Source organism: Perognathus longimembris, chromosome 4 (genome assembly GCF_023159225.1).
Source record: "Perognathus longimembris pacificus isolate PPM17 chromosome 4, ASM2315922v1, whole genome shotgun sequence".
NCBI lineage: Eukaryota > Metazoa > Chordata > Mammalia > Rodentia > Heteromyidae > Perognathus > Perognathus longimembris.
The window spans coordinates 79,165,652-79,191,788 of record NC_063164.1 but is presented as its reverse complement, the minus strand read 5'-3'; the positions used below and the strand labels follow the sequence as shown (position 1 = coordinate 79,191,788).

Below are 26,137 nucleotides of genomic sequence, written 5' to 3'. Positions count from 1 at the left end.
AGAAGTGCACTAATTGTATAAATTATCACAGCAGCATGTCAGCCCAGTGAGCCCTACAGAAGTGCAAGTTTCAGACTTGAACTTTGCATCCTTGCTCTTATTTATTTTCTCTCTTATGTTTGATATAAAAAGATACAATGGGTAGATATGAAGTCAGAATCACAAGACTCTTCTGGATAATTGTCAAAATATCTCTACATGTTAAAGCCAAGTTAATATTTGACTTACTATTTCTATTTTAAAAAAATTAAAGTCAAAACCTTATATACTTAAATACTTTCTGACCAATATTTAAAGATCTTAACTACTTATTTCCTCATATTGATAACACTATGTTTGGCTTAGAATAATATGTGAAAAATACATATATTTTGCTTTGTTTTTGGTTTTGCCAGTCCTGGGGCTTGAACTCAGGGCCTGAGCACTGTCCCTGGCTTCTTTTTGCTCAAGGCTAGCACTCTGCCACTTGAGCCACAGTGCCACTTCTGGCTTTTTTCTATATATGTGGTACTGAGGAATCAAACCCAGGGCTTCATGTATGAGGCAAGTACTTTACCACTGGGACATATTCCCAGCCCAAATACATATACTTTGTATCATAATTTATTATTTCCTTTTTTTTTTTAACAGTACTAGGGCTTAAACTTGTACTTGCTATCCAGGCTCTTTACCATTTGAAACCAGTCTGCTTGAAGTGTAACACATTCTTCCAGCCTTAAGCTTCTATTTGTATTTTCAGGTTTAAAACCAAAGTAGATACATTTGGACCAAAGTGCAAGTGTTATTACATCTGTTATGGTAAAACAAATGTTTTTCCTACTAGAAAATTTAGTAATAATAATATTATGCAATGTTATTTATTAGAATATCTGAGAACTTGTAAGATTATAAGTTAAAGTTGGAAAAAATGGTTGTCTATGTTCTGTGAATGTTGTTTGATTTCTGACTTTTACTCAGCAACCAGTGACCTCAACTGAGCTAAGTTTACTTTGCATTACCTCTCCTCCCCTCTCCGCCCCGCTCATGTAATGTCACTGGATTAATTATATGCTAGCAATAAAATTATAGTTTTTTCTAAATCAAGGAGAGGATTGAGGTAACATTAAGAATAGAAAAATCATTAGACTACGACATTAATTTATGCTATTTCTGTTCTCCTGTACTACTAGAATCCCATGTTATGCCATGCATATCTTGGAGAAAACATTTGGCACCTTCATAATTCAACATTATGAAAGTCCTTATATAAAATATCTAAGAAATACTAAGTAGGTAAGAAAATATGGGGGAAGCTAATAAATTTTTATCTGCTACACTGGACTTAAGTCTTCCCAAACTGTAATAATAAAATTGGCATTCTCAGCCAGGTGCTTGTGGTGCACACTTATAATCTCAGGAGGCTGAGATGTGAATATCATGATTCAAAAGAAGTTTAGACAAGAAAGACTGAAACTTATCTCTAATTAGCCAACAAAAAATGGAAGTAGAGCTGAGGCTCAAGGGGTAGAGCAAAAATAAAAACAACAAAATAACTCGGATATTTGCCTAGGCCCTGAGTTCAAATTCAAAGACTGGCACCTAAAAGAAAACAAACAAATATAACCCTAATCTAATTTCCTCATTTAATTCACATTTGAATGCACCCTAGGAAAATTATCTTGTGAAGACCAGTATTGACTGTGCCAGAAATCAACAGAGCACTTTGAAAGTAGAGTTGAGACCTATACCTTACCTAGGAATTCTTTATTTCATAATTCTCCATGGAAGTCAGAATCCACTAATACATAAAGGACTGCTAGGTAATTATTATGTGCATTCCATCTTAAGATATCATCTTCCTCTTCAGATGCATTACTAAGAAAATATGTTCCCTCAGTTGGAGATGAGGTTTAGTCAGAAGAGCACCACCCTGATCCCCTGATTTAGTACCATCCATAAGGAAAAAAAAAGAAAAAGAAAAATATCATCTCTCTTTTTTTCCTTAAATTTGACAATATATGATGTAATTTCTCACAAAATTCATTTTATTAAAATTAACTTTCAAGGTCACTTAACCTCTACTGAGTTAGGGCCTTTAGAAAGTGTGTAAGTCATGAGGATAAAGCCTCCATCAGTAGAATGAATAATGCTTATTAAGAAGGATGTGAGGAAGTGAGTTCACTGCTTTTCTACTTTTCAAAGAATTGTCATTTATTTTGCCATATGACCATCTACCAAGAAGAAAACATCATCATATTCCTTTTGTAATTTCATTGATTAGTAAGTACAGTAGGAATAAGTCAAAATGTTGATTTTTCATAGGTTATTTGTACTCTCAAATCTTCTCATGTAAATGAAATATCTTCTTAAAATAGCCTTGTGAATTGAAGGCCCAAGGTACTATAACAGATTTCCCTTAACAGTTTAGGTGCAAGGAAGTCAAAGAATAAAAATACACTTGTTGTGTTTGTCATTTTATATTACACGTATAGTATTATCATATGGTTTAAATAATTTAAGGAGATGAAATAATAGCGCATTAATTTGCATCAGCTTGTTAAACTTCTAAAGTTTACAAAGATACTGTTTCAACCTAAAAAATATAAGGTCTTGGTTGCTTCTTTTGTTTATTTCTCTTTCTTTTTGTTGGTATCAGGCTGTCAATTCAGGGCCTTTTGAATGTTATTCAAGTGTTGTACCCCTGAAGCTTGGTGACAGCCCTTCTTTGCTTGGCTTAGTTTTGAGAAAGGACTGGTTTCCCACCTAGGCATGCACGTGGAATTGTGATCCTTATATGTTTCACTTCTTTTCATACCTTGTATAAAAGGGACTATGCTTATTCCCAGTTTTCTGGATGAGAACAAATTTTGAATACATTGCCACCTTTGTTCTCTTGCAATTTCAGTTCTCCTGAATACAGCTTCCTAAGTAGCTGAAATTACAAGTTTGAACCACTGCTGCTTTTCCCTTCCCCAACACTTTTTTTTAAAGTAACAAGATGTGCATTAAATTCAACCCAATAAAATATAATAATTAGTTAGAAGTTCAGAGTAATTGGAAATTCATTTATGGTAACTTCTGAATTTCATGAGTTCAAATATAATCCTTTTCAGTCTCCTGTGTTTCCTTGTCTATGGATTTAGTTTGCAAAATAAAGTATTTTTTAAAGTTATTCATGTGTTAGTTCTCTGTTCAATGTGCAAGAGAGCAAAATTAATATGGGAGAAATAAGAATAATATATGGAGGCAGAAAAGCTAGCTTCCCTTGGCTATCTGTTCTTTTAATCATTGTATATGAATTTATACAATGAGGTAGGCAGCGGCCGGTCTTTTGAAAATTCTGTGTAGTGCCTAAGAAATTGAAAGCTTCTAAGAAATATTAAATCAATCCATCAGTAGCAGTATCTCAGGCTGAAGGAACACCAGTTATTTTCTGGGTGAATACATGAGTTGTCCTAGATACTGACCACTATTCCTGTCTATGAACAAATCTCTTGAGAGAGTCTAGCTTCAGTAATACTTTAATTTGCAAGACTAACCAAGCTTAACTGTCACTGAAAATGTATTTGGATTTAAATCAAAAGGATTGTGTTAGAGATAAACACCATTAGCCCTACTTCAATGTCATGCTATCTCACCACATAAGACTATCATTGGCACTGATTCCAGAAATTACTGTGGACGGTATCTGAGTCCTTTGAAATGTATCACTTTTGTCTTGGGCCTTACACTGAAAATTATTTTTTTTTAATTTCATTCACAGAAACCATTTTAATAATTTTTATTTTTCTTTATTCCTTCAGAATTATTTATTCCTTCAGAAAAATATATGCTGAATAAATCAATATACACATTTTGAAATAATTAATGTTGGTGTAAAAATGAAAAAACAAATTATCTTTGTTGCACATGCTGATAGCCTGTAGAAGTAATTGAGCAATTTATTACAACTCATATGTATATTTATATAAATGTGTGTGCTGAGCAGAGTTACAATATTTAATTTACGTGAGATTTGTAAGAATAAATATTTGTTAACTGTCATTGCAAGACTGACCCCCATCCTGTTGGTCCCAGGCTAATACAGGCACCAAGCACAACCCTAGGTGTCCAGAGACCTGCTTTGATGTGCAAACAGGGCAATTCACCTAAGCCCAGCTATAAAGAGCCTATTGTGGGCCCAGCCAAAAAGTCCCCATTGCCAGCACAAACACACCAAATATTTCTCCTAATTGAAATCCACTGTTAACTCATTGACATTCTGCTAACTGCAGAATATAATCAGTGTACATCAATGTAAGTCTAAAGAAAGGTATTTTCTTTTTGCCATCGTGAGTTTCGAAGAAATTATGAATATGCTAGCTTCCTCTTCTGGAAAGAGCATAAACACCCTTCTTGATTTCTCTCCTAAACTGTAGCTAAAACCATGATAATTATATATAATATAGACATAAGAATGCTGCAAACAGAAGAGAGAGAAAAGAGATCTAGGTAGGTAGCTTGAGACCAAGGAATGAGGTGATAATAATTTCCTTGTTTGCAATTTTGATTCATTGTGATAGAGTTGTAGCTGATTAAGATTGCAACCTAGAAATGTCAATACAAACAAAGAAATAAAGACCCTAATAAATAAAATCTCTCTCACTTTAGTAAAATACACTAAAACATGGACAGACTAGTGATAAAAAATTCATATTGCACAATAACTACCACACACTTGCCAAATAAACAACATGTATAGCTGTCTTTGTAAAAACCAAATAGAATGGCTAGACTTCCCTACATTTCTAGCAGCATCAGCATGCCTTCTCATTCCTATTTGGGTAATGTCAGGAGGTACCAAGTGAAGAGTCAAGTCTTTCCCCATCATCCATCCAGGTAATAAGACATGCACCAAAACAGGCAGGGTGAACTCCCAATCCCTAAATCTTAGTAAACAGAAGGCCTAATCTTTTTCAGATATCAGCTGGGGTCATGCACCTGTAATTGCACTTGTCAATAACATCACAGCACCCTCTCCTTGTTCTGACAGACAAACTGAAATGTAGGAGGTAAGTATAAGAACTAGCCAACTACCCAAGTCTACCTACTTTAATAAACATTATAAATACCAAATAAAGCTCATGAAAACAGAAAGTGTAGATATAATTTGGAGTAAAACTGTAAAATTTCTATATGAATCATTCATAAATCAAGAACTCCGAAGATTACAAAGGGAATTAAAAAAAATGTCACAACCAATAAAGCACCAGAGTGACAGCACTGTTAGAATTATCTGTCAAAGTTTGTAAAAAAGCCCTTATCAAAATGTTCCAATGACTACTGACAGATACACAAGTCCACTTTAAAAAGTGAAAGCCTTGGAGAAGAACTGGAAAAATCTTATCAAAAAAAAGGTGACAATCAAGGCCAAATGGCAACCTAGAAATTAAAAGTGTACTGTGACATAAAAATGCCAATGGCTGGGCTCAGCAGCATATTGAAAGGCATCAGTCAATTCAAGCATCAAACAAACCAAACAAACAAAGAATTCAGTGTGCACCGCAGAAGAAAACACCTTAGACAAGAAAAAAAAAAAAAAAGAATAGCACTTCATTGATATCTGCAATTATAGGAAAATGTATAGCACTCATGTGTTGAGTGTATACAGAGAAGTCTGTAGTAATGATAAATTATTTAAAAAACAATTGGTAAGCACTTTCCAATACATAAGCCTACAGATTCAAAAACCTGAGCAAACTCCAGGGAGAAAAAAATCCCATCAAAATGCATGTGTAGAAACATGCGAGAATCAGGAGGATGTGTGCTATGTGTAATTACTGAGGCACAGACACAAACATTTTATTATTTCACATGTGAATATTTAAAAATATATAAAAGTTAATTGAAAACTAGAGGAATGAATAAAAGGTAAAATGTATGTGGGTAGAGAATGAGGAGATGTTGTTCAAAGGGCATAAAATTCTAATTGGCTAGGAGTAACAAACTTTGGAATTATCTCTTGTACAAAAACTGAATACATCAGTTTGATTTAATCTTTCCACAGTGTGTGTGTCTGTATTGATACATTATATTATAGCTTCAAAATATTTACAAATTGTACTTGTAAACAGAAAATGAAAATGAGTAAAAGGAAACAACTGTCCACAGAAGTGAAAATATTCTTCAGAAATAAAAAAGAAATCAAAACATTCTCACATGCAATATGAAAGAATTTTCTATCATCAGATCTTCAGAGGGAGAGAATGCTCTTTAAAACAAGAATTGTAACAAAACAAAGAAATCCATATATCATGAACCAAGGGTGGACAAATATGTTTAAATAAAACTGGACTTTTCTCTCAGTTTAAGCATTCTATGTAACTTTGATGATTGAAGCAAAATAAATCTAACATTATCCTGTATGTTTCTAAATAGAGATATGAAAATATACTATGGCAGTTAGATTACAAACAGGAGAAACTAAAGGAACACAATGAAATGTAAAGCTCTTGAATTTTACCCAAACTGGTAAAAAGACACCACTAGTAGATTGATTATATAAATGCAGATATAAATTATATAGTTCTAGATATTGATATAGACATAAAATAAAATACTTTAAGGAACTGTTAGAAAGCTATACAGAATGAAGACATGTATTTGCAAACTCTACATATATGTTAATATTTTTATCAGATATAGATGGTCTACTCTAATTTATTTTGGAAAATAAATGCGCTACATTGGCTTAAAAAATGTAAATAAGAGTAAAGATGAAGAGAAAAAACACTATACCATTTCCAGGCATTTTATAGCTGATAATACACAAGACAAAATATAACTAATAAACAATATTGGCACAGAAAATTCCATGAATAAGTGCAACAGTACATAAACACAGATAGATGTACATAAATATTTCTAATTAGTTTCTGATAATTATTCACAGGTAATGAAATGGAGAAATTATGGATTATGACAAGAAAAACGTCAGACATCTACCAAATGTTTAATCTATAAGAAAAATAAGAATTAAAAATAGACTGTGAGAGCTAGGAAGTTGCTTGCCTAGCAGACATGAAGCCCTGGGTTTGACTCTTCAGTATCAAAGAAAGAGAAAAAGCTAGGAGTGGCACTGTGGCTTAAGTGGTAGAGTGCTAGCCTTGAGCAAAAGAAGCTGAGGGACAATGTCCAGGTCTGAGTTCAAGCCCGAGTACTGGCCAAAAAATAAAAAGACTATGAATCAAAGTTTAAACTGTAAAGCTAAAAAACATACTTTTGATGAAATAGAACAAATTTCCTGAGATACTGGCAGTGGTAAAGTTCTGAATCTTAACAACCACTGCAGATCTATAAAAGAAAAGAAAATATGTATTACGCTAAATTTTAGTTTAATCTTACTTTGATAAAACATAGATAATTTAGGATAAAATCTGAACCATAAAAATATTCACAAATTGCCTATTCAACAAAATTCTACTATCTAGTGACAGTAGGGAGGTATTTAAAAGAGTCATTTTAAAAATCAGAGTGGTGGTTTCTTTAAAAATAAAAATAAGGGCTGGGAATATGGCCCCGTGGCAAGAGTGCTCACCTTGTATACATGAAACCCTGGGTTCAATTCCTCAGTACCACATATACAGAAAAGGGCTAGAAGTGGAGCTGTGGCTCAAGTGGCAGAGTGCTAGCCGTGAGCAAAAAGAAGCCAGGGACAGTGCTCAGGCCCTGAGTTCAAGGCCCAGGACTGGCCAAAAAAACAAACAAAAAAATAAAATAAAAATAAAAGTAAAAATATGCTCACATACAATACAGCAACTGAACTTCTATCCGTTTGTCAAAGAAAAATTATGTTGTCAAAAAATTATATACAAAAATTATAGTACTTTTACTCAAACTCCACACTAAGCTATTGTATTCAACAAGTGCATGGCTAAAACACAGTGGGGTATATGTATTTATCCATGTCAATGGCCATAGATTGAATTGTGTATAATAAAAATTGATGTTAAAGGTCTAATCCAGAAAGCTCAATTGCAAAGTTGATATGCTTTGCAATTTTTCAAATGGATAACTTTCTTGAAGTTATAAATTTATGACACTTGAAAGCATATTAAGTGGTTGCCAATGATTGTCAGGGGTGGAACAGGAAGGAATCATGTGTTGCTTTGGAAAGACAATGTCGAAATCATTATGTTCACCAGAATGCTCTGTAGCTTAACTGTATCAATCTGAACATTACTTTCATAAAAGTTGTACTCTTATTTTACCATGATGTTTTAAGAGGGGAAGCTCTTGTGAGAAGATTCTCTTGACAAAATTTACATGTATATCTCTCATTAAGTTTTGGAAGTCCTTCTCTGTTGCCAGAATTTTAAGTTCTAAATGCTATCCTCACTAGAATTACTAAGATATAAAGTACTAACTGTTAATTCTTTAGATGAAAGAATCCAGAGTATCTGGTAACCTTTGTAATGCTCTGCTTAGTCTTTAGATCTATTGTAAAAAGGAATTTATTCTTTTCTCAACTCACAGAAAGCTTGTGAATTTCCTGCCAGAAAAGGAATAGTCATGTTGAAAAACAAAGTGCAGAAGCAGCCACAGGAGAATGAAGTTTGTTGTGATATTTCTTTTTTTCTTTTTTTTCCTAACCACATATACCTGACAACCACCATCAAGATAAGAACTTTATCCTGCCTGATTCCACAGTAGGGATTGGGAACAAGACCAGAAACTTTTTTTGTTGTTGTTCTGTTGTGGCCCTTGAACTCAATGCCCCGATGCTGTCCCTGAGCTTTTCTACTTAAGGATAGCACACTAATACTTTGAATCACAGCACCACTTCTGGTTTTCTGGTGGTTAATTGGAGGCAAGAGTTTCAAAGCCTTTCCTGGCTTTGAACCATGACCCTCCTCAGATCTCAAGCTTTCTGAGTAGCTAGGATTCTGGGTGTGAGCCATCAGATCCCTGTTGAGATATTTCAATGATGGCTAAAAGACAAAGGAAATTCACACTTTGGATAATGAAGATCTTACCATTCTAGAAGGATCTTTCATGGCCATTGAACTTTTCAGCAACCTGCCTTTAGATCTACAGCTTCCAGAACTTTCAGAAATAAGTTTCTGCTACTTTAAATGCCCAATTGATGGTATGTTTTATAATAGCCTGAGAATATTAATACAAACATTTTTTTCATCCATTAAATACTCTTTATGGATCTCATCTGCAGGATCATGTATTAATACATTCAATCCATTTTCATTGAATGACCATAATGCCATGACTCCCTGTAAGAGTTAACACATTTATTATTATTACTACTACTACTACACTGTGGTTTTTTTTTTCCCATTAGTTTATTCCCTTCTGTTACTATTTTGATTTCTGTGTACTTTGTCTTGTATATAACTTTACCTGAATTGGGGAGGGGAAGGTGAAACATAGAAATGGTAAGACAAAAGGTGAACCAATTCAGCAGTGAAACCCACTAAACACTATGTTGGAAATGAATGATACAACGTGGGAGAAGGGAAGTTGGGAGGGGAAGAACTGGGAGAAAACAGGGAGGGGGTAACACTGATCCAAAGGAAATGTACTCATTACCTGACTTAGGTAATTGTAACCTCTTTGTACAGCACGCTTATAATAAAAATATTTTTAGGGTTAATACATTTTAGACAATAATTTTTAAAATGTTACTGAATTTGATTGTTATGTCTTTGTATCACATTTGATTTAATCTCCTAAGTGCTTATGATTTGAATGTTAAAGTATGATTATACATTACCAAGGATATTTAAAATATACTGAAGTCCACATTGGATATGATAATAGGAATACTTAATGGTATAGTTTGAGTTCACACTGGTGTCTAAGTCAGTAAAACAACTGAGATTCTAACAGCATTTCAAGATTCAAAATTCACTAGGATTGTCATGACAAACCTGATCATAGTCTTGTGAAAAACAATGGATATGGTAAATTCTTTGTAATTCATTGGACCATCTAGTTCAACAGCTATCTTCTAACTGCTATTCTACTTCTTGTCAATGTTTCTGTAGATGCACTTAGTTAGCATCCATGAGTTGAGATAGCACCCCATGTGTCTGAACATTCTAGGTGGAGTAGAAAGATTCCATGTTATCACTCACTCATCTTAATGTTGCTCAGTGAAGGAAGCTCCACTCACTGTACGTGTTCCTGAAAAATGCATTTTATAATTTTACCTGAAGATGAGAAGGGGCTATGGCTAGATAGTTTGTTTGGTGAGCAAGTTTAGGAACTGTATGTTCTACAATGCATAGAATATTCATTCTGTACACTAAATTATCTGAGAGTTAGGCAAATTTTCAGGTTCACAAAGGTCTTACAAGATGAACAAAGGTAAAACTCTATTTTCAGTGATATGAACCTAAAATTCACTTTTATCCTCTCTCTCTTTCCCTCTCTCTCTCTCTCTCTCTCTCTCTCTCACACACACACACACATTTTAATGATACCAAGGATTCATTTATTTTTTAGTTATTTTCAATTTTCATATAAACTGAGAAGATGGTTTTGTACAGAATATTTTCATAATCTTATCACCAGGTCTGGAAATCACATTACTCAAGGCAACACTAATCTCAGTATTTGAGTATCCCATATAAGATGTTTAATGTGTATCTGTCTCCATAGCTGCACACTCCTGGTTATTTTATACACAAGGGAAGATGTCTTAATGTTGTGCTGTCTTTACTTCTTGGTTTTGAGGATTTCTATGTTGTAATATATCCTATCTTAATATATCAGAAATATATACACACACATACATATATACTTCTTTGTTCTTTGTATTAAATTTCATTTTGAAAAATCAAATTTTGAAAAAGTTTCAAGGTAGATTTGATTAAAATAATCACTGTAGAATAGGCCCACCCAAAGTTACAAAAATTTGGTTTGTTTAAAAAAGGAAATTGGCTATGAGATTTTGGAACATAAGCATTTGAGATGGAAGAACAAGAATTTTTTTTTTTTTTTTTTTTTTTTGGCCAGTCCTGGGGCTCGGACTCAGGGCCTGAGCACTGTCCCTGGCTTCTTTTTGCTCAAGGCTAGCACTCTGCCACTTGAGCCACAGCACCACTTCTGGCCATTTTCTGTATATGTGGTGCTGGGGAATCGAACGCAGGGCCTCATGTATATGAGGCAGGCACTCTTGCCACTAGGCCATATCCCCAACCCCAAGAACAAGAAATTTTAAAATACCCTTTGGTCTCAAGACTTCTTGATCCATGAAACATTATTAGATTGTTTCAGGTAATGATGGAAAAGTTTTTAGTACACTGATTTTAGTGATGTCCACATACTCATTCTCATTTTTTATATCAACTAAAATTTATACATCAAAATATCCTAACTTTTAAAAGATGGAAGTAATCTGTTTTCACATTTAATTATTGAAAATACTCTTGCAGTTCAAAATTTTTTTTTTTCAGATATGGTACTTCTCCACACCTCAGAGTCAGTTTTATATTTTCAGATTTCAATTTTCTGAAGTCGACACATTGTCTTTAAAGTATGTGAAATAAATAGATTGCATAGTAAGATGCATAGTTTAGATAGAAGATAGATATGTAATTTAGATAAAAGGTGGAAAGATAGATGACACATGTATATTTTAATTTAAAGATTGACATATTGAATAATTTGAAAATATTTCTTTACTAAATATTTTAACTAATTTTGTAAGTAGATAGAATACTTTGTGACATAGCATGAGAAATGTGCTAGATCCTTGTGATTTGATCCTACGTACTATTAATATGTTTGTTTTAAAACTTACTTTTCCTTTCCTTTGTCAAAACAAATTGATGCTAAGACATTCTATTTATTGGGGAGATAGATCATCCTGAATTCTCATTTTAAAAATGTTTTAAGACTTAGTTCTTCTGCCAGGGAGTATTCTTTAAAACAACTTTGGACAAAGTTTCTGAGAGAATGTCAGGCATAACAACCATCACAATGTCAGTTCTAGGAGCATAAACATCTCTTTACAAGGGTTTGTGTCACTCTGGTAGCAGATACCCTTCCAGGAAGTGATTAACACTATGGAAGCTTCAGGGAGAAAAGCTATAATCATTCTGTCTCAGACCCTGTCAAGATTAGTCATTGTTTCAGCTACTGGGACAATAGAAATGACAGAAACTGAACAGAAAAAAGATAAAACAGAATTAATTTATTGTCTGCATTCTTTTATATTCAATAAGTAGATTAACCAGGACTATTCAGCTGTATATCACTAACTGGAGAATGCATTCCTCAATAAATATTTTGGTAGAAAAACTAGGTTAGTCACATTAAAATTAGAAAAGCCTAGCCAATTGTGGAATTTCCGTCAATGCAAGCCTGACTTAAACTCTGGCCTTATAGTTATGCTGACCAGAGATTGAGATAAAATAGAACAAAAAAATAAAAATCTAAGGGTGATATAATAAATCAATCATAAGGCTGGGTCTTTTACACTTCAGAAATATAACAAAGAGAAAAAGTATGAGGATATTTTGGCTGCACTGGGGGTCAGAGATTGCATGTTCTACCATTTGAGTCATAACCCAGTACTTTTTATTTATTTATTTTTTCCATCAGAGGATTGAGGGTGGAGGAAAGAGGACTTCTTAGAAAGTGTCTCCCAGTTTGGCCCTTGGTGGCCTTAGACTTTGGTCCTCTGGCTAGATATTAAGAAAGACTCAGATGGCTCAGACACTGAGGAAAACATATACAATGAGCCTACTAAAGATTGATTGACCCATGTTGAGAGTATGTTCAAATCACTTATAGCCCTATTGTCACAGCTTCATCCAGAACAACAAACTCCTTTAAAGGTAGATACTGGTGAGCCCCTACCAACAGTCCTGGCAGACTTATAGCAGCCTTAGGCTGCTCACAGAGGGGAGGGACCTGAGGCTAGGGAAATGCTAACACCACCGAGGTATCTTCTCCTGACTGAGCTCTCTACTTCCATCCACCACGACAATCTACAAATTTGAAACTCCAACCAGGGTGAGTGACCATTATCCGGGAGCTTGTATTTTCCATAAAGCCACTGGGCTAGGTCAAGGGAATCAGCAATTGTGGGTGTTTGGAGTCATCTGATCTCTAGTTCAGCTCTGCTGGTCACTCATCAAGTGGGGGACAGTCTAAGATGCTTCAGGAAAGCTGCTCAAGTTTGAGCCCAATCTTACAAATTTGGAATATTTGCTTAACCTCTATGAGCACTCGGGCAGAAGAAGTTCCTCTGTCTCTCTCTTTTTCTGCCTCTTTTTAAACTCTGCCTGCCTGCCTGCTAAATTCCAAAAGTACCAATATTTGTTTAAAATCGGCTTTGAAAACTCAAAGAAAAGTTTTCTATTCTTGTTATTAATGTTTGTTAATTTTGGAGATTCAGTTAAATTCTGCTTGTTTGGCTAAATACTAAGTTTTCTCTGGCGTTGAGCACATGTTGGACAATAGAATTGGTTGGAAGTGGAAGCCCATGAATCAGTGAATTTGGATTCCTGATAACAGTCAAGGGTATAAGAATGACTTCATTTCCTACTGGGTTCCCTTCACATGCTAATTCTACATCATCCTTCATGATACCTCGCTGCATCAATCTTTCTCAAATTGTAGAATCCACAGGAGAACTACACCCCATAAAGTGTAGTCATGAACATCCTTTTATAACCAATATTCAGGGACTGATTCTCAATTGATGGACTGGCCGGGAGCCAGTCTCACCAACAAGTTCAACCCAGGTCTGTGGTGGATGAATGGACACCCTCAACATCATATCTGGATATTAGTGGCGGCCCTAAATATCTGTGGCCCATTTCTTCTTTCTTAAAAAATATTATGAGTCTGTAGCACATCCTTATGACCTTATGTATGGACCTTTTAATATTTGGTTCTGGCATTTTTCAAGTGTATTTTGTAGAGAACAATGGCATCTTAAACTTATACAGTCAGAAAATGTGTTCTTCTCTGTGGCAAATCAGTAAGTTTTATACTTCAGGGTACTATCCCTATTATTAAAATATCTATATTATTAAAACTATCCATAATACTATCCATATTATTAAAAGTGTGTTATTTAAAAAAACTGTTGAAGTTATGTATAACATTTACCACCACTTAATGAATACATATATAAGAATATCTCCACACTTCACTGTCAATTAACGGTTACTTCCCTTTCATTAAGGACATAATCTCTCAAATATACTTCACTGAAATGGCTAACTTAACTCTCATCCTTTCATCCTCTTGGGCATATTTGATCACTGAACTCTAACAATTGCTTCCTACCATTGCGTGCTTCATCCAAAGTCAGAAAATTTACAGCTATACAATAAAAAAAAAAAGTTAATATGTGCAATTTTTTACTCCCCTGGCTGCCCCTTGGAATTGCTTTATTTTAGCTTTCAGCATTGTTTGACTTTATAAAGTGAACAATGTTTATATGTCTCCTTAAATTTCATGGCTATTTTTTTTACAGAATTTTTACAGTTTCATACTTTCTCCATATATACTTTTTTAACTCTTTTATTCTGTTAACCATTTATGCATCCAATATTAAATAATTAATTCTGTACATATTAAAGACAATGTGGAAAAGTGAATTAAATAGATACATAACAATGTAGTTGCTCAAGGGAAACCAAATATGAGTGGTATTTTGTTACAGCAACTTCATTGGCCTAACACAATCCACAATGCTTTCCTGGAATGTAATATATATTATCCATCTTGTTACCATGAATATTGGCATATGGGTGGCTATTCTTTTTTTTTCCGAAAGGAATAGCAATTGCTGCCAAACTCCAAGACAAACTTAGACACTAGAATATTATTATTATTTTATTTATTGTCAAATTGATGTACATAGTGGTTACAGTTTCATATATTAGGCTTTGGGTACATTTTTTGTACTGTTTGTTACCTTCTCCCTTATTCCCCCTCTGACCTCCCCCTCTCTCTCCCTCCATGAGTTGTTCAATTGGTTTAAACCAAATGGTTTTGCAAGTACTGCTTTTGGAGTCGTTTGTCTTTTTATCCTTTGTCTCTCAATTTTGATATGCCCTTTCACTTCCAAGTTCTATTCTAGTATATACAGTTTCCAGTGTACTCAGATAAGATACAATGATAGTGCTGGGGAAATGGCCTAGTGGCAAGAGTGCTTGCCTCTTATATATGAAGCCCTGGGTTCAATTCCTCAGCACCACTTATACAGAAAACAGCTAGATGTGGCACTGTGGCTCAAGTGGGAGAGTGCTAACCTTGAGCAAAAAGAATCCAGGGACAGTGCTCAGGCCCTGAGTCCAGGCCCCCGGACTGGCCAAAAAAAAAAAAAATAAATACAAAGATACAATGATAGTGCAAGTACAACAACAGGAAGGGGCTACAAGAGGATCATCAACAATAGAAACTACGATTTTACATGGCATGTTGAAAGTAATTACAATAGTTGCTTCCATATCATGGAGTTCATTTCACTTAGCATCATCTTATCCATTCATAAGGGCATAGCTGTTAGGCTCTTGTGATCCTCTGCTGTGACTAGCCTGAACCTGTGCTAATTATTCCCTATGGGGGAGACCATACAGTCCATGTTTCTTTGGGTCTGGCTCACTTCACTTAGTATAATTTTTTCCAAGTCCTTTCATTTCCTTACAAATTGAGCAATTTCATTCTTTCTGATAGAGGCATAAAATTCCATTGTGTATATGTACCATATTTTTCTGGGTTGGTTCCACATTTTAGCCATGACAAATTGTGCTGTGATGAACATTGCTTTGCTGGTGGCTTTAGTGTGTTTTTGTTTGTGGTCTTTTGAGTAGATGCCCAAAAGTGGGGCTGCTGGGTCATAGGAGAGCTCTATATTTAGCCTTCTCAGGAATCTTCAGATTGGGAAAAGATCTTTTCCAGCCATACAGTGTACAAAGGCCTCATATCTAAAATATATGGAGAACTAAAAAAATTAAATTCCTCCAAAAAAAACCCACAGAGAACCAACAGCCCCCTCAACAAGTGGGCTAAAAATTTCAAAAGAGAGTTCTCTAATGAGAAAATGAGAATGGCCAAGAGACATGTGAAAAAGTGCTCTTCATCACTGGCCATAAAAGAAATGCAAATCAAAACAACATTGAGATACCACCTCACCCCAGTAAGAATGTCCTTTATCAAGAAAACTGACAATAATAAATGTTCGAGGGGATGTGGCCAAAAGGGAACCCTACTTCATTGTTGGTGGGGATGTAAACTGGATCAGACACTAGAATATTAGATGATGAACTTTTCATAAAAGATTCAATAGAAAACAATATACTAGGGGCTGGAGTTTAGCTCATCGAAAGAGCACCTGTCTAAAATGTGCAAGGCCCCAAGTTTGGTCCTCAGCTCTTGGGAAATAAAAACAAACAAGGAAAAGCTATAAAAGATCAAAACAAACAATGTACTATATATGAATTCATGGTCTAAGAAAGTTTTTGAAAGGAAAATTCTTTCCAGTATAATATCTGGCCCTGAAATTTGAGAATTGTAATTGAAATACAAAGAACTTATACTGTATTGTTATAGTATGAGCAGTTGTTTTAATGAAACCACCATTACTTCTAGCTGTTCGAATTCACCATGCCTGCCATAAGTTTTTACAAAGATAAAGAGTTCCATATTTGTGTCAATTGTACGTGTTATTTTTTTTTGCATATCTAAGTTAGAGGCTGTGGAAGAATTGGCAATATTCATTCAATCATTTAATATCTAAAGGAAGGCTTAAATTCAGAATATGCTTTACAATTTTCATAAATTATATAAATTTACAACTTAAATTTGATAACCTTATACATACTCTAAGAAAATTTGAAATAGATTAATTTAATATTAATATCCAATTGAAATAATGAATAAAGTCTTAACTATTTCTTTCTGCAAACTTACCATATGGGATGCATTTAAAAATGAGAAATCATAACAAGAATGTGAAAGAAAAATTGAAAACAACCAGAAATTCTTGAAATAATTGGATATGAAAGAAGAACTCTGTATCTAAGGCTTTGGAATATCTGTGTGAATGTAGATTGAAATGAGAGTGGGACAAAATGCTGATCTTCAAAGGAAATAGATAACTCCATCTTCAAATGATGAAGCCTGCTTTGGGTAATAGAGAGTAATAGATTTTTTTAAATTTTTCAATAAAATATGTAGTAGTACTTTTTTTTAACCCATTTTATAGGGTAACCCGTTGGTTAAAAGAAGGTTCTTATGATTGTTTTTAAAATAATGTAATGGGTGCTGACAATCTAGAGAACATGATCCAACTTGGTAGAGAGGAAATCTACTAACTTTGTTGTTTGCAGAATGTCTGATTGTATTAGATGTATTCAGTGATAAATTAAGATGCTGGTTTTAAAATCTATATAGGTAGTACATGTTAGGAACAGGAAGAACAAGAAAAGTAGAAGCTTATTTCTAGTCACAATGTATGAGGAAGTAGCCATGCAATGTACTCTAAGTTGGGCCCATTTTTCTCAATATGAACACCTTGAGATATAGCAAAATTGTTGAAAGCAAAGGTTCTTGAATAAGAGCAGATTCTGTTTCTGCCTCATATGCGAATATGTACTCTGTTTAACTATTACAACTCTTTATCCCTCATTTACCTTATCATAAAAAATGGGCCATCACAATAATGGCTACCACATGGAAATATATGCAAGGGAATTAAAATATGGCTGACACAATAGCTGGAAACCATGGGTTGGGAATATGGCCTAGAGACAAGAGTGCTTGCCTCGTATACATGTATACATGAAGCCCTGGGCTCGATTCCCCAGCACCATATACATTTAAACTGGCCAGAAGTGGTGCTGTGACTCAAGTGGCTCAAGTGGCAGAGTGCTAGCCTTGAGCAAAAAGAAGCTAGGGACATTGCTTAGGCCCTGAGTTAAAGTCCCAGGACTGGAAAAAAAAAAAAAAAGTAGCTGGAAACCACTAATATTCTGTGACAGCTAGTAGAAAGTTTTTTGAAGAGTCAGTATGAAATTTTGAGAAATATTAAAGGATTAAACAATGTAGTACACATTTCTTTAAATTACTTAGAATTCACATAATTGAACAGATGGGATAATCTAGATTTCTGTGAGGAAGAAATCAATAAATCCTGATCTTATTAAAAAATAAAGAAATAAGCAAACAAAACCTAGATTGGGGGGCTGGTATTATCCTAGCTACTCAGGAAGTTGAGATCTAAGGATTGAATTTCAAAGCCAGCCCAGGCAGGGCTTCAGTTAATCACCAGAAAGCTGGAAGTGGCACTGTGGCTCAAGTGGTAGAGCCCTAGCCTTGAGCTGAAATTGTCAGGGATAGTGCCCAGGCCCAGAGTTCAAGCTCTATAACCACAAAAACAAACAAACAAACAAACAAACAAACAAAAAACAAGACAAAACAAAACATGAGAAGCTCACCAAAAATCTATTAACACTGATAAATGAATATAATAAAGTTTCATGATAACAAAATTAATAGATTTTATATATGCCAAAACAGCAAAGAAAATACTGAAGTACCCTCCATTACAGTAACTACAAAAATTCTTATGTGCATATTTAACTAAAGAAATAGAAGTACCATACAATTTAAACTATAAACACTAGTGAAAGGACTTAAAGAATACACAAATAAATGGGAAGATCTTTTGGGTGAGTGGATTAGAATTGGTATTGTGAAAATACCCATATTACTGAAAGTGATCTACAGATTTAAATAATGTAATCCTTATCAAAATGGAAGTGACCTTTTTCCACAGAAATAGAAAGGAGCCACAAAGACTTTGAAGACCAAATGCCCTCCTGAGAATAAAGAAGAGCACATGAAAGCAGAAGGAGACACAGAACTGGCCGTGGGGGCAGCAGGAGGAGGAAGAGGAAAATGAGGAGGTGAAAGAAGAGAAGGAGGAAGAGGAGGAGGAGGAGGAGGAGGAGGAGGAGGAGGAGGAGGAGGAGGAATCTGAAGACATCATGTAGCCTGAATTCAAAATATACTAAATATACTACAAAATTTTGGTGAATAAAACAATATATTCTCATTTAAAAAACAAAAATCAAAATTTGAATTGAGAGAACAAATTACAATTCAAAAGAATGGAAAATTTGAGTAACTGTTGTTCAAGGATACATAAAAATGGCCACACAAAGTTCTAGGATACAATAGTCAACATCCCAAACTATGAGGGAAATGAAAATCAGTAACATTATATTTTCATTTCATCCAACTCACATGACTATCATTAAAAAGACAAAATAAAAATGTTGTGAAGGAACTCTTATATGCTCTTTGTAAAATATAAATTAGCGCAGACGTTACAGAAAACAACTGGAAGCTTCCAGAATATGTAAAAATAGAACAACCATGATTAATATATTCAACTCTCAAGTTTTGAATTATATATTCAAAGGGAATTATATTCCAAGGGAATTCACTATGTGTAAGAGACTTTTCTGAATTCTGATGTTCATTGCATAATATGTTTCATAATAATGAAGATGTTGAGTTAATCTTATTGTCTATTATCATCATTTGAATGCATAAAATGTTGGTTTAGGGCTTTGAATATGACTTACTTGTACAGTGCTTGCCTAGCATTCATGAAGCCCTGGGTTTGATATCTCAGCACCACATGAACAGAAAAAGCAACAAGTGGCTTCATGGCTCAAGTGGTTGAGTGCTAGCTAGCCTTGAGCAAAAACAAGCCAGGGACAGTGCTTGGGCACTGAGTACAAGTTTCAGGACTGGCAAAGAAAAAAAAAATGTGCTTTAAAATATTCGCAATAAAAGCCAGAAATGCAACAAACCAGAATACAGTAAAGCTATTAGCATAACCAATAAATTGTATCAGCCCAGATACCCCTCAATCAACAAATAGACCAATAAAATATGGTATACACACAATTGAATTTTACTCATCCATTAGAAAGAATGATATTGTGTTATCTGCAAGAAATGGAATGGGCTGGAATAATTATGTTAAGTGAAGTGAGTCAGGCCTAGAAAGGCACAGGGTTCAGGTTTTCTGCTGGTATGTGAAAGCTAGTATTGGCTTATAAATATATAAGTAAGTTCCTTGGGTGGAATGCAAGTGCACATAAATGCATTAATAGTGATACAATAGATTTGGCAGAGAACTCAAACATTATAATTCCTTAAAAAGGCAAAATCAGAGTTTATCAAAAGGAAATGGGTGCTTCCAAAGGTTGGGGTGCGGTCAATGGAAGAAGGTAGTTGAATTAAGCTAAGAAGTGGGGAGAGTGTAGACAAAAATTCAATATATATTCTACAAAATTTAAGGAATGTGAAAGAAAAGGTCAGCCAGTAGGGGTGGGTGAGAATATTTAATGTGTGACATTGATGAAGATATATTGTATTCATAAGTGGTTTTGTTGAATGGTAACTCTTTTGTACATATACTTAAAATAATAAAAAGAGATATTTGAAAATGCTGTTTTATATTGCACATCAAAATGCTATGCAGATATAAAAGGTGTGAAGTTTTGTCTTTTATTGTGAATTGGATGAACCTGTAGGAAGGACACTGTGTTAATTGAAACAAAGCACAAACGAATCAACATAGATCAAGTGGTTCTTGGTCTCACTTATTTGTGGGATCCAAAGGAGCTGCTCTCATGGAAGGATAGAATAGAAGATTGGCTATTACCAAGGCTGAGGAAGAAGGGGCAGAAGGTTAGGAGAAAATTGGCCAATATGTCTTACAATGCAGTTAGGTACAATGAATATATTCTTGTATTCTATTGCATAGTACCATGATTGTCTTTAGCAATATTATATACTTAAAAGTAGGTCAGGAGGATTTTTTTAAAACATATTATTTCACTGTGTTAGGTTTTTTAAAGTAGGTAGCTGGTAAAGGAGAATGTCACGCAGTATTCAGGCAGGAAAGAAAGTTTATTATCGAGCTGCTGGCCTGTGGCTGAGATGATCCATGGTGGGAGAGAAGGGAGAGAGAAGGGAGAGAAGAAAGAGAGAAGAGAGAGAAGGGAGAGAAGGGAGAGAAGGGATGACCCCCACCCAGCCTTGCCTTATCTAGGGCAGGGGCAGGGGGTGTGGCCAGGTGGATTAGGATGTGACCTCAGGAGAAGGGGTGGTAACTGCCTCCAGGTATGCTGGTTACCCAGGTAACTGAGTGGAGACTTAATGAGGTGGGGGCATCTGCATGGAGCCTTCCAGGGGAGGACCTTACACATTGTTATTGTTAAAGTGTTGCACAGAGGGGTTATCAGATTCAGGTATTGCATGCATTTCTCATTCAGACATTGTCTCCTCTTCCTTCAACTTACCTGAGTTTCCCTTGCCCATTCCTGCTCACAAGTCCCAGTTCATTCTCTACATAGTGTATAGAAATACCATGATTGCATTAGTTCTTTCCTCCCTCATTTTCCATGCCCTCCCTTTGCACCCCGTTAAGAAGCAGAAAAAAGAAGGGGGAAAAAACAACTATTGAACACACACACACACACACACACAGTCACACACAAACAAACACACATACACCTATAACAACATAAATAACCATATTTAGAACAGTAGGATTTCCAAATGTCCTTACAAGCAAACCTACAATAAATATTTTGTAAACACATTAAAATCCAACGTAATTATTTCCTGAAAGTACATGAATATGTGAAAATTTACAACATAAGTATGTTATAATGTTAGTTTCTAAAATAAAAACTACAGGTTGGGATATATTTTAAATGCTTTTGCAATTTTTCAGCCTAGCAATAAATTATTCTGGTTTGGACATAGATATGGAATGAGAAACTGGCTTCCTAACTGGATATATCTTTGAAATGTCATATGAAATCTTTTCAACGTTGTTAGTGATAGTCTTTTACTAGACAACCTGGATTAGCTATAGATTAGATATATAAGATTAAGGGAGTGAAGTAGTTAGAAGTAAATTGAAGTGAATGAAGAATTTTGTGAGACGCTTCAAATGTAATTTCTGTATTAGAGCATAGAAGACAATAGCAACAATGAGGTTAATGATTTATCTGGCTTAAACATTATCATTTATCAGGTTAACCATTATCATTCAGAATTTCAATACTATATGTTGAATAATAAAGTATCAGAATTGCCTTCATAATAATTGTGAATGATTGAACATTTCCATATTAGAAGACTGTGCTTTACAGAGATTATATAATTTTCTGAGGTTACATGGCCAGTAATAGTAAAAGACAAATAAAAAATTTAGGCATACGATCTTTTATCAAGGTTAATGTATGTAGGACAAACTGAATCTCAGCATACCTGAGCACATTATTTTAATGTTGTTTAAGTAACTTTCTTGCATCAATGCCATTCCAACATGAGATGATATTCAAAGTACCAAAATATAAATCTTCCCCCATCCCAAAACTCACACATCACACAGTATACATTAAGTCAAACCAAGCATTATGCTTCATGCACAAGGAAATACTGCTTGGTAGTCAACTCCTCCAGTGGCTCAAGCTGTTGAATTACTTGAGGTCAACAGTTTGAGCACAGGATGAGAGTGTGCTAAGAAGACAGGTGAATGCAGATGAATATGGCCAAAGCAGATTCTTTGAGTATATGCAACTAGAACCACAAAACCTCATGAAATATTATTTTTATAAAAGGGAGAATGGGAGAAGAGAGTAATAATGATGAAATTAGAATATACTTACATACGTGAAATAAAAATACCTTCTGTAAAGCTAATGTATGCTAATTAGAAAAATATTTGAAAACAGTATGGCACTTTTGCAAGATCTTGTTTCCAAAAACACAAAGCCCCTATTGTGCTTAATCCTAAATATTAGGAGTTAAGCTACAAACTGCAGGTTTAATACCTGTTTCTGTAAATAAGCTTTATGAGAATATGGCCAGGACTCTTTTCTCACATATACTTTAAATCTATTTATTGATATAAGTAGCTGGGGAAGAGACACTATATGAACCATGGAGTTCTAGGATTTACTAGCTGGCCTTCAAAAACATTGTCAGTCCTTCCCTAATGCAGAAAACTGTATTGAATCCTCTGATAGCTGAGGAAATGGGGATGATTCTTCTCCCAGGAGACAATGAATCTGGGTGAGGATTTCTCCAGTGATGACACCAGCAGATCTAACACCCCTCCCCTGAGCTTTTGCTATTTCAAAATTACTACCCCAATAGGACTAGGATTTTGTGGTTCATCAGTCCCCAAATCCCCGCTTCTGAGGTGCTCCAGGGACAGCCTAATCACCCTCCACTAACAAGTCATTTGAAACCCAGAGAAAAGACACTGAGAACCCAATGAAAAGAATGTTTGGCTTTTTAAGGAACCCAGTTCTCTTCTCTTCACATTTCATTCTTTCCTGAGTTTCTTTTATTGTAGAGCAGCTAACTAATTCCATTTTGTTTTATTGAAAACTATAAATAACTATAAAATGCATGCGAATCATTCAAACAATTCCAGTTCAATTAATAATTAGGAGAGATTTCATTATTGTGTGGAGAATAACGTGTATAAAAGATCACATATCTTTATGGAAGCAAATGCAGCTGAAAATAGTTTCAAATTATCCAGAAGATTAGTTTTTGTACTTCAATAGAATATTGAAATTGAATAGATTCAAATAATTAGCCATTTCAAAATTCCTCAATAGACATATTTTTGGAATATAAAAGCATGTGTTTTTCGAAGATATTGTATGAAGCTCTAATTGAGAATTTTTGATTAACTTACATGTCTTTGGGATCCATCGTATTCACACCTTTCAATTTTTCCCAAGCTTCCATCTGAAAAATAGAGCTTCTCTGCACGGTGGTCGAGAGTGAGCCCATTCGGAGTCAGGAGGTCCGCGCTGACCACAACCTGAGCATTGTTCCCAGTCAATGTAGATCTCATGATGCTTGGATACTGCTCATTCCAGTTGGTCCAAAACATTAAACTAAAGTAAAAACATATTCAAATTTACGTTGACAGTAAAAATGGACACATGGCCGTGCAAACTACTTAAGTCAAGGCAAATTACTGAATTATGAGTACATAGGATGATTATTGTACAATTCTTCAAGTACACTGGATTGTAGGGTGAGAGGCTCTTATATTTGTACAAATATATTTCCAAGGTTCTTGAATAAACTTTATAGATATTTCTGAAAGGCAATAGTTTTATGTATTCCATCAAATAATGAATTCACTAAATTGACTCACTTTGATGAATAAAAAGGGTTTATTTGAATTAATAAAATAAGAATCTTAAATTTTCTATGTAAAATAAGCATATATTTGAGTAGATACAGTACAAAAATTTGGAAATGGCTATTTTATAATTGTCCTAACTATATTTATTTTCCATAATGCATAAATATTAAAATTTCCCTACTGTTTCTGTATGTGGATATATATTCTTCATTATTTATCTTTATCATGGACGGAGCTGAATGACAAAATTTTCATATTTCCATAATTACTTTTTGTAGAAATTTTATAGGCTTGGGGTGGGATGTAGCTCAATAGCAAAGTACTTGCCAAGTAAGTGCAACATCCTGCGTTTGAACCCCAGTACCAAAAAAAGAAAGTAAAAAAAAATATAAATTTTATAGGTTTATCTTTATTTGGATTTATAAACCTGGTATGTTGATTTTGTATATTCTGGGTTCAATTTGTCTTTCTGTTTCTGTAATTTAAATTTTTATTGTCAAGGTGATGTACAGAGGGGTTACATTTATATACATAAGGTAGTGATACGTTTCTTTTCAAACTTGTTACCTCCACCCTCATTTTCCTTCCACCCTCCCTCCTCCCCACATAATTTTTTATATTCTCAGCTTTTCATTGTACTTAAAAACTCACAATATCCTTTCTTGAATTTTAGGTACAAATTTCAAATATTTAATCATAGTATTTGTCAGATTTTACAAAGTATTTTAGATTAATATTTGGAAAACTATACTTTGAGGAAGCCTTAAGAAAAGCCTTAAGGTATTTGGAGGCAGAGTCCCATGCAGAATAGTTGTACTATTTTGCATTCATACCAAGAGTGTAAGAGTTTCTTTTTCTCCACATCTCTGCCAACGTTTGGTGTTCAAATTTGTGATGTTGACCAATCTAACTGGGGTGAGATGGAATCTTGTTTTGATTTGTATTGCCTTTTTGGTCAGGGATGATGAGCAGTTCCCCCTGTTTCTATGCCATTTCTACCTCTTCTGAGTAGTTTCTCCTTAACCCCTTTGCCCATTTATTGATTGGTTTATTAGCTCTGGGATGGGTTAGTTTCTTGACGCTTTGTATATTTTGGATATGAGGACTTTGACAGAACTATTTCTGGTAAAGGTCTTTTCCCAGTCTGTTGGCTGTTTTTTAGTTTAGTAACTATATCCTTTGCTGGGCTGAAACTTATTTTGATGTAAGCCCACTTGTCAAGTCTCTCTACTGTCTTTGCCCCCTGGGATTCTTTTCAAAACTTTCTTCATATGCCTATAAGTTTGAATGTTCCCCTACTCTCCTTTGTAGTAATTTCAAAGTTTCAGGTCTGATTTGAGTTGTTATTTGTTCATGGTGACAAACAGGGATCCACTTTTAACTTTCTGCATAAGGATGAACAGTTTTCCCAACACAAATTATTTATGGGGCCACCTTTTTTTTTTGTACTGCCTATCTTTGGCTCCGTAATCAAATATCAGATGACTGTAATATAGTGGGTTTGTTTCTGGGTTTTCTATTCTTTTTCATTGATCTTCAGGTCGACTTTTGTGCCAACACTAAATTGTTTCTCTTATTATAACGCCATAGTACAGCTTGAGGTCTGGGATTGTGTTAATACCAGAATTACTTTTTTCACTGGAATTGTTATTTGTGGTCTTTTGTTCTTCCATATGAATTTTTTTATTTCTGTTCTTTTTTTTTAGTTTTTGAGAATTTTGTCATACCTACTGCTGGAAAAAGTTTACAATCAAAACAACAACCTTTCTACTTCCTATTTTAAAAAAGCATTAAACAAATCCATTGAGAAGATCATGGTCATCTCTGTTCAATGTTAAAATATTTATGTTAATCAGGTCTATGGGTAAAAAAGATGTTAACAATAAACAAGTATGGAAAATCAGTATATTTGTATTGAATCAGTAAATT

At 34.5% G+C, this 26,137-nt stretch overlaps 1 protein-coding gene across 1 annotated transcript in view; it reads right to left on the bottom strand.

Moving 5' to 3' along the window:
• Lrp1b (LDL receptor related protein 1B) overlaps window positions 1-26,137 on the bottom strand; it is a 1,711,024-nt gene that overhangs the window by 309,999 nt on the left and 1,374,888 nt on the right. The window contains exon 43 of the mRNA XM_048345540.1: window positions 23,747-23,951. Within this exon, the coding sequence (XP_048201497.1) occupies window positions 23,747-23,951 (205 nt within the window). The remainder of the gene's footprint in view (window positions 1-23,746; window positions 23,952-26,137) is intronic.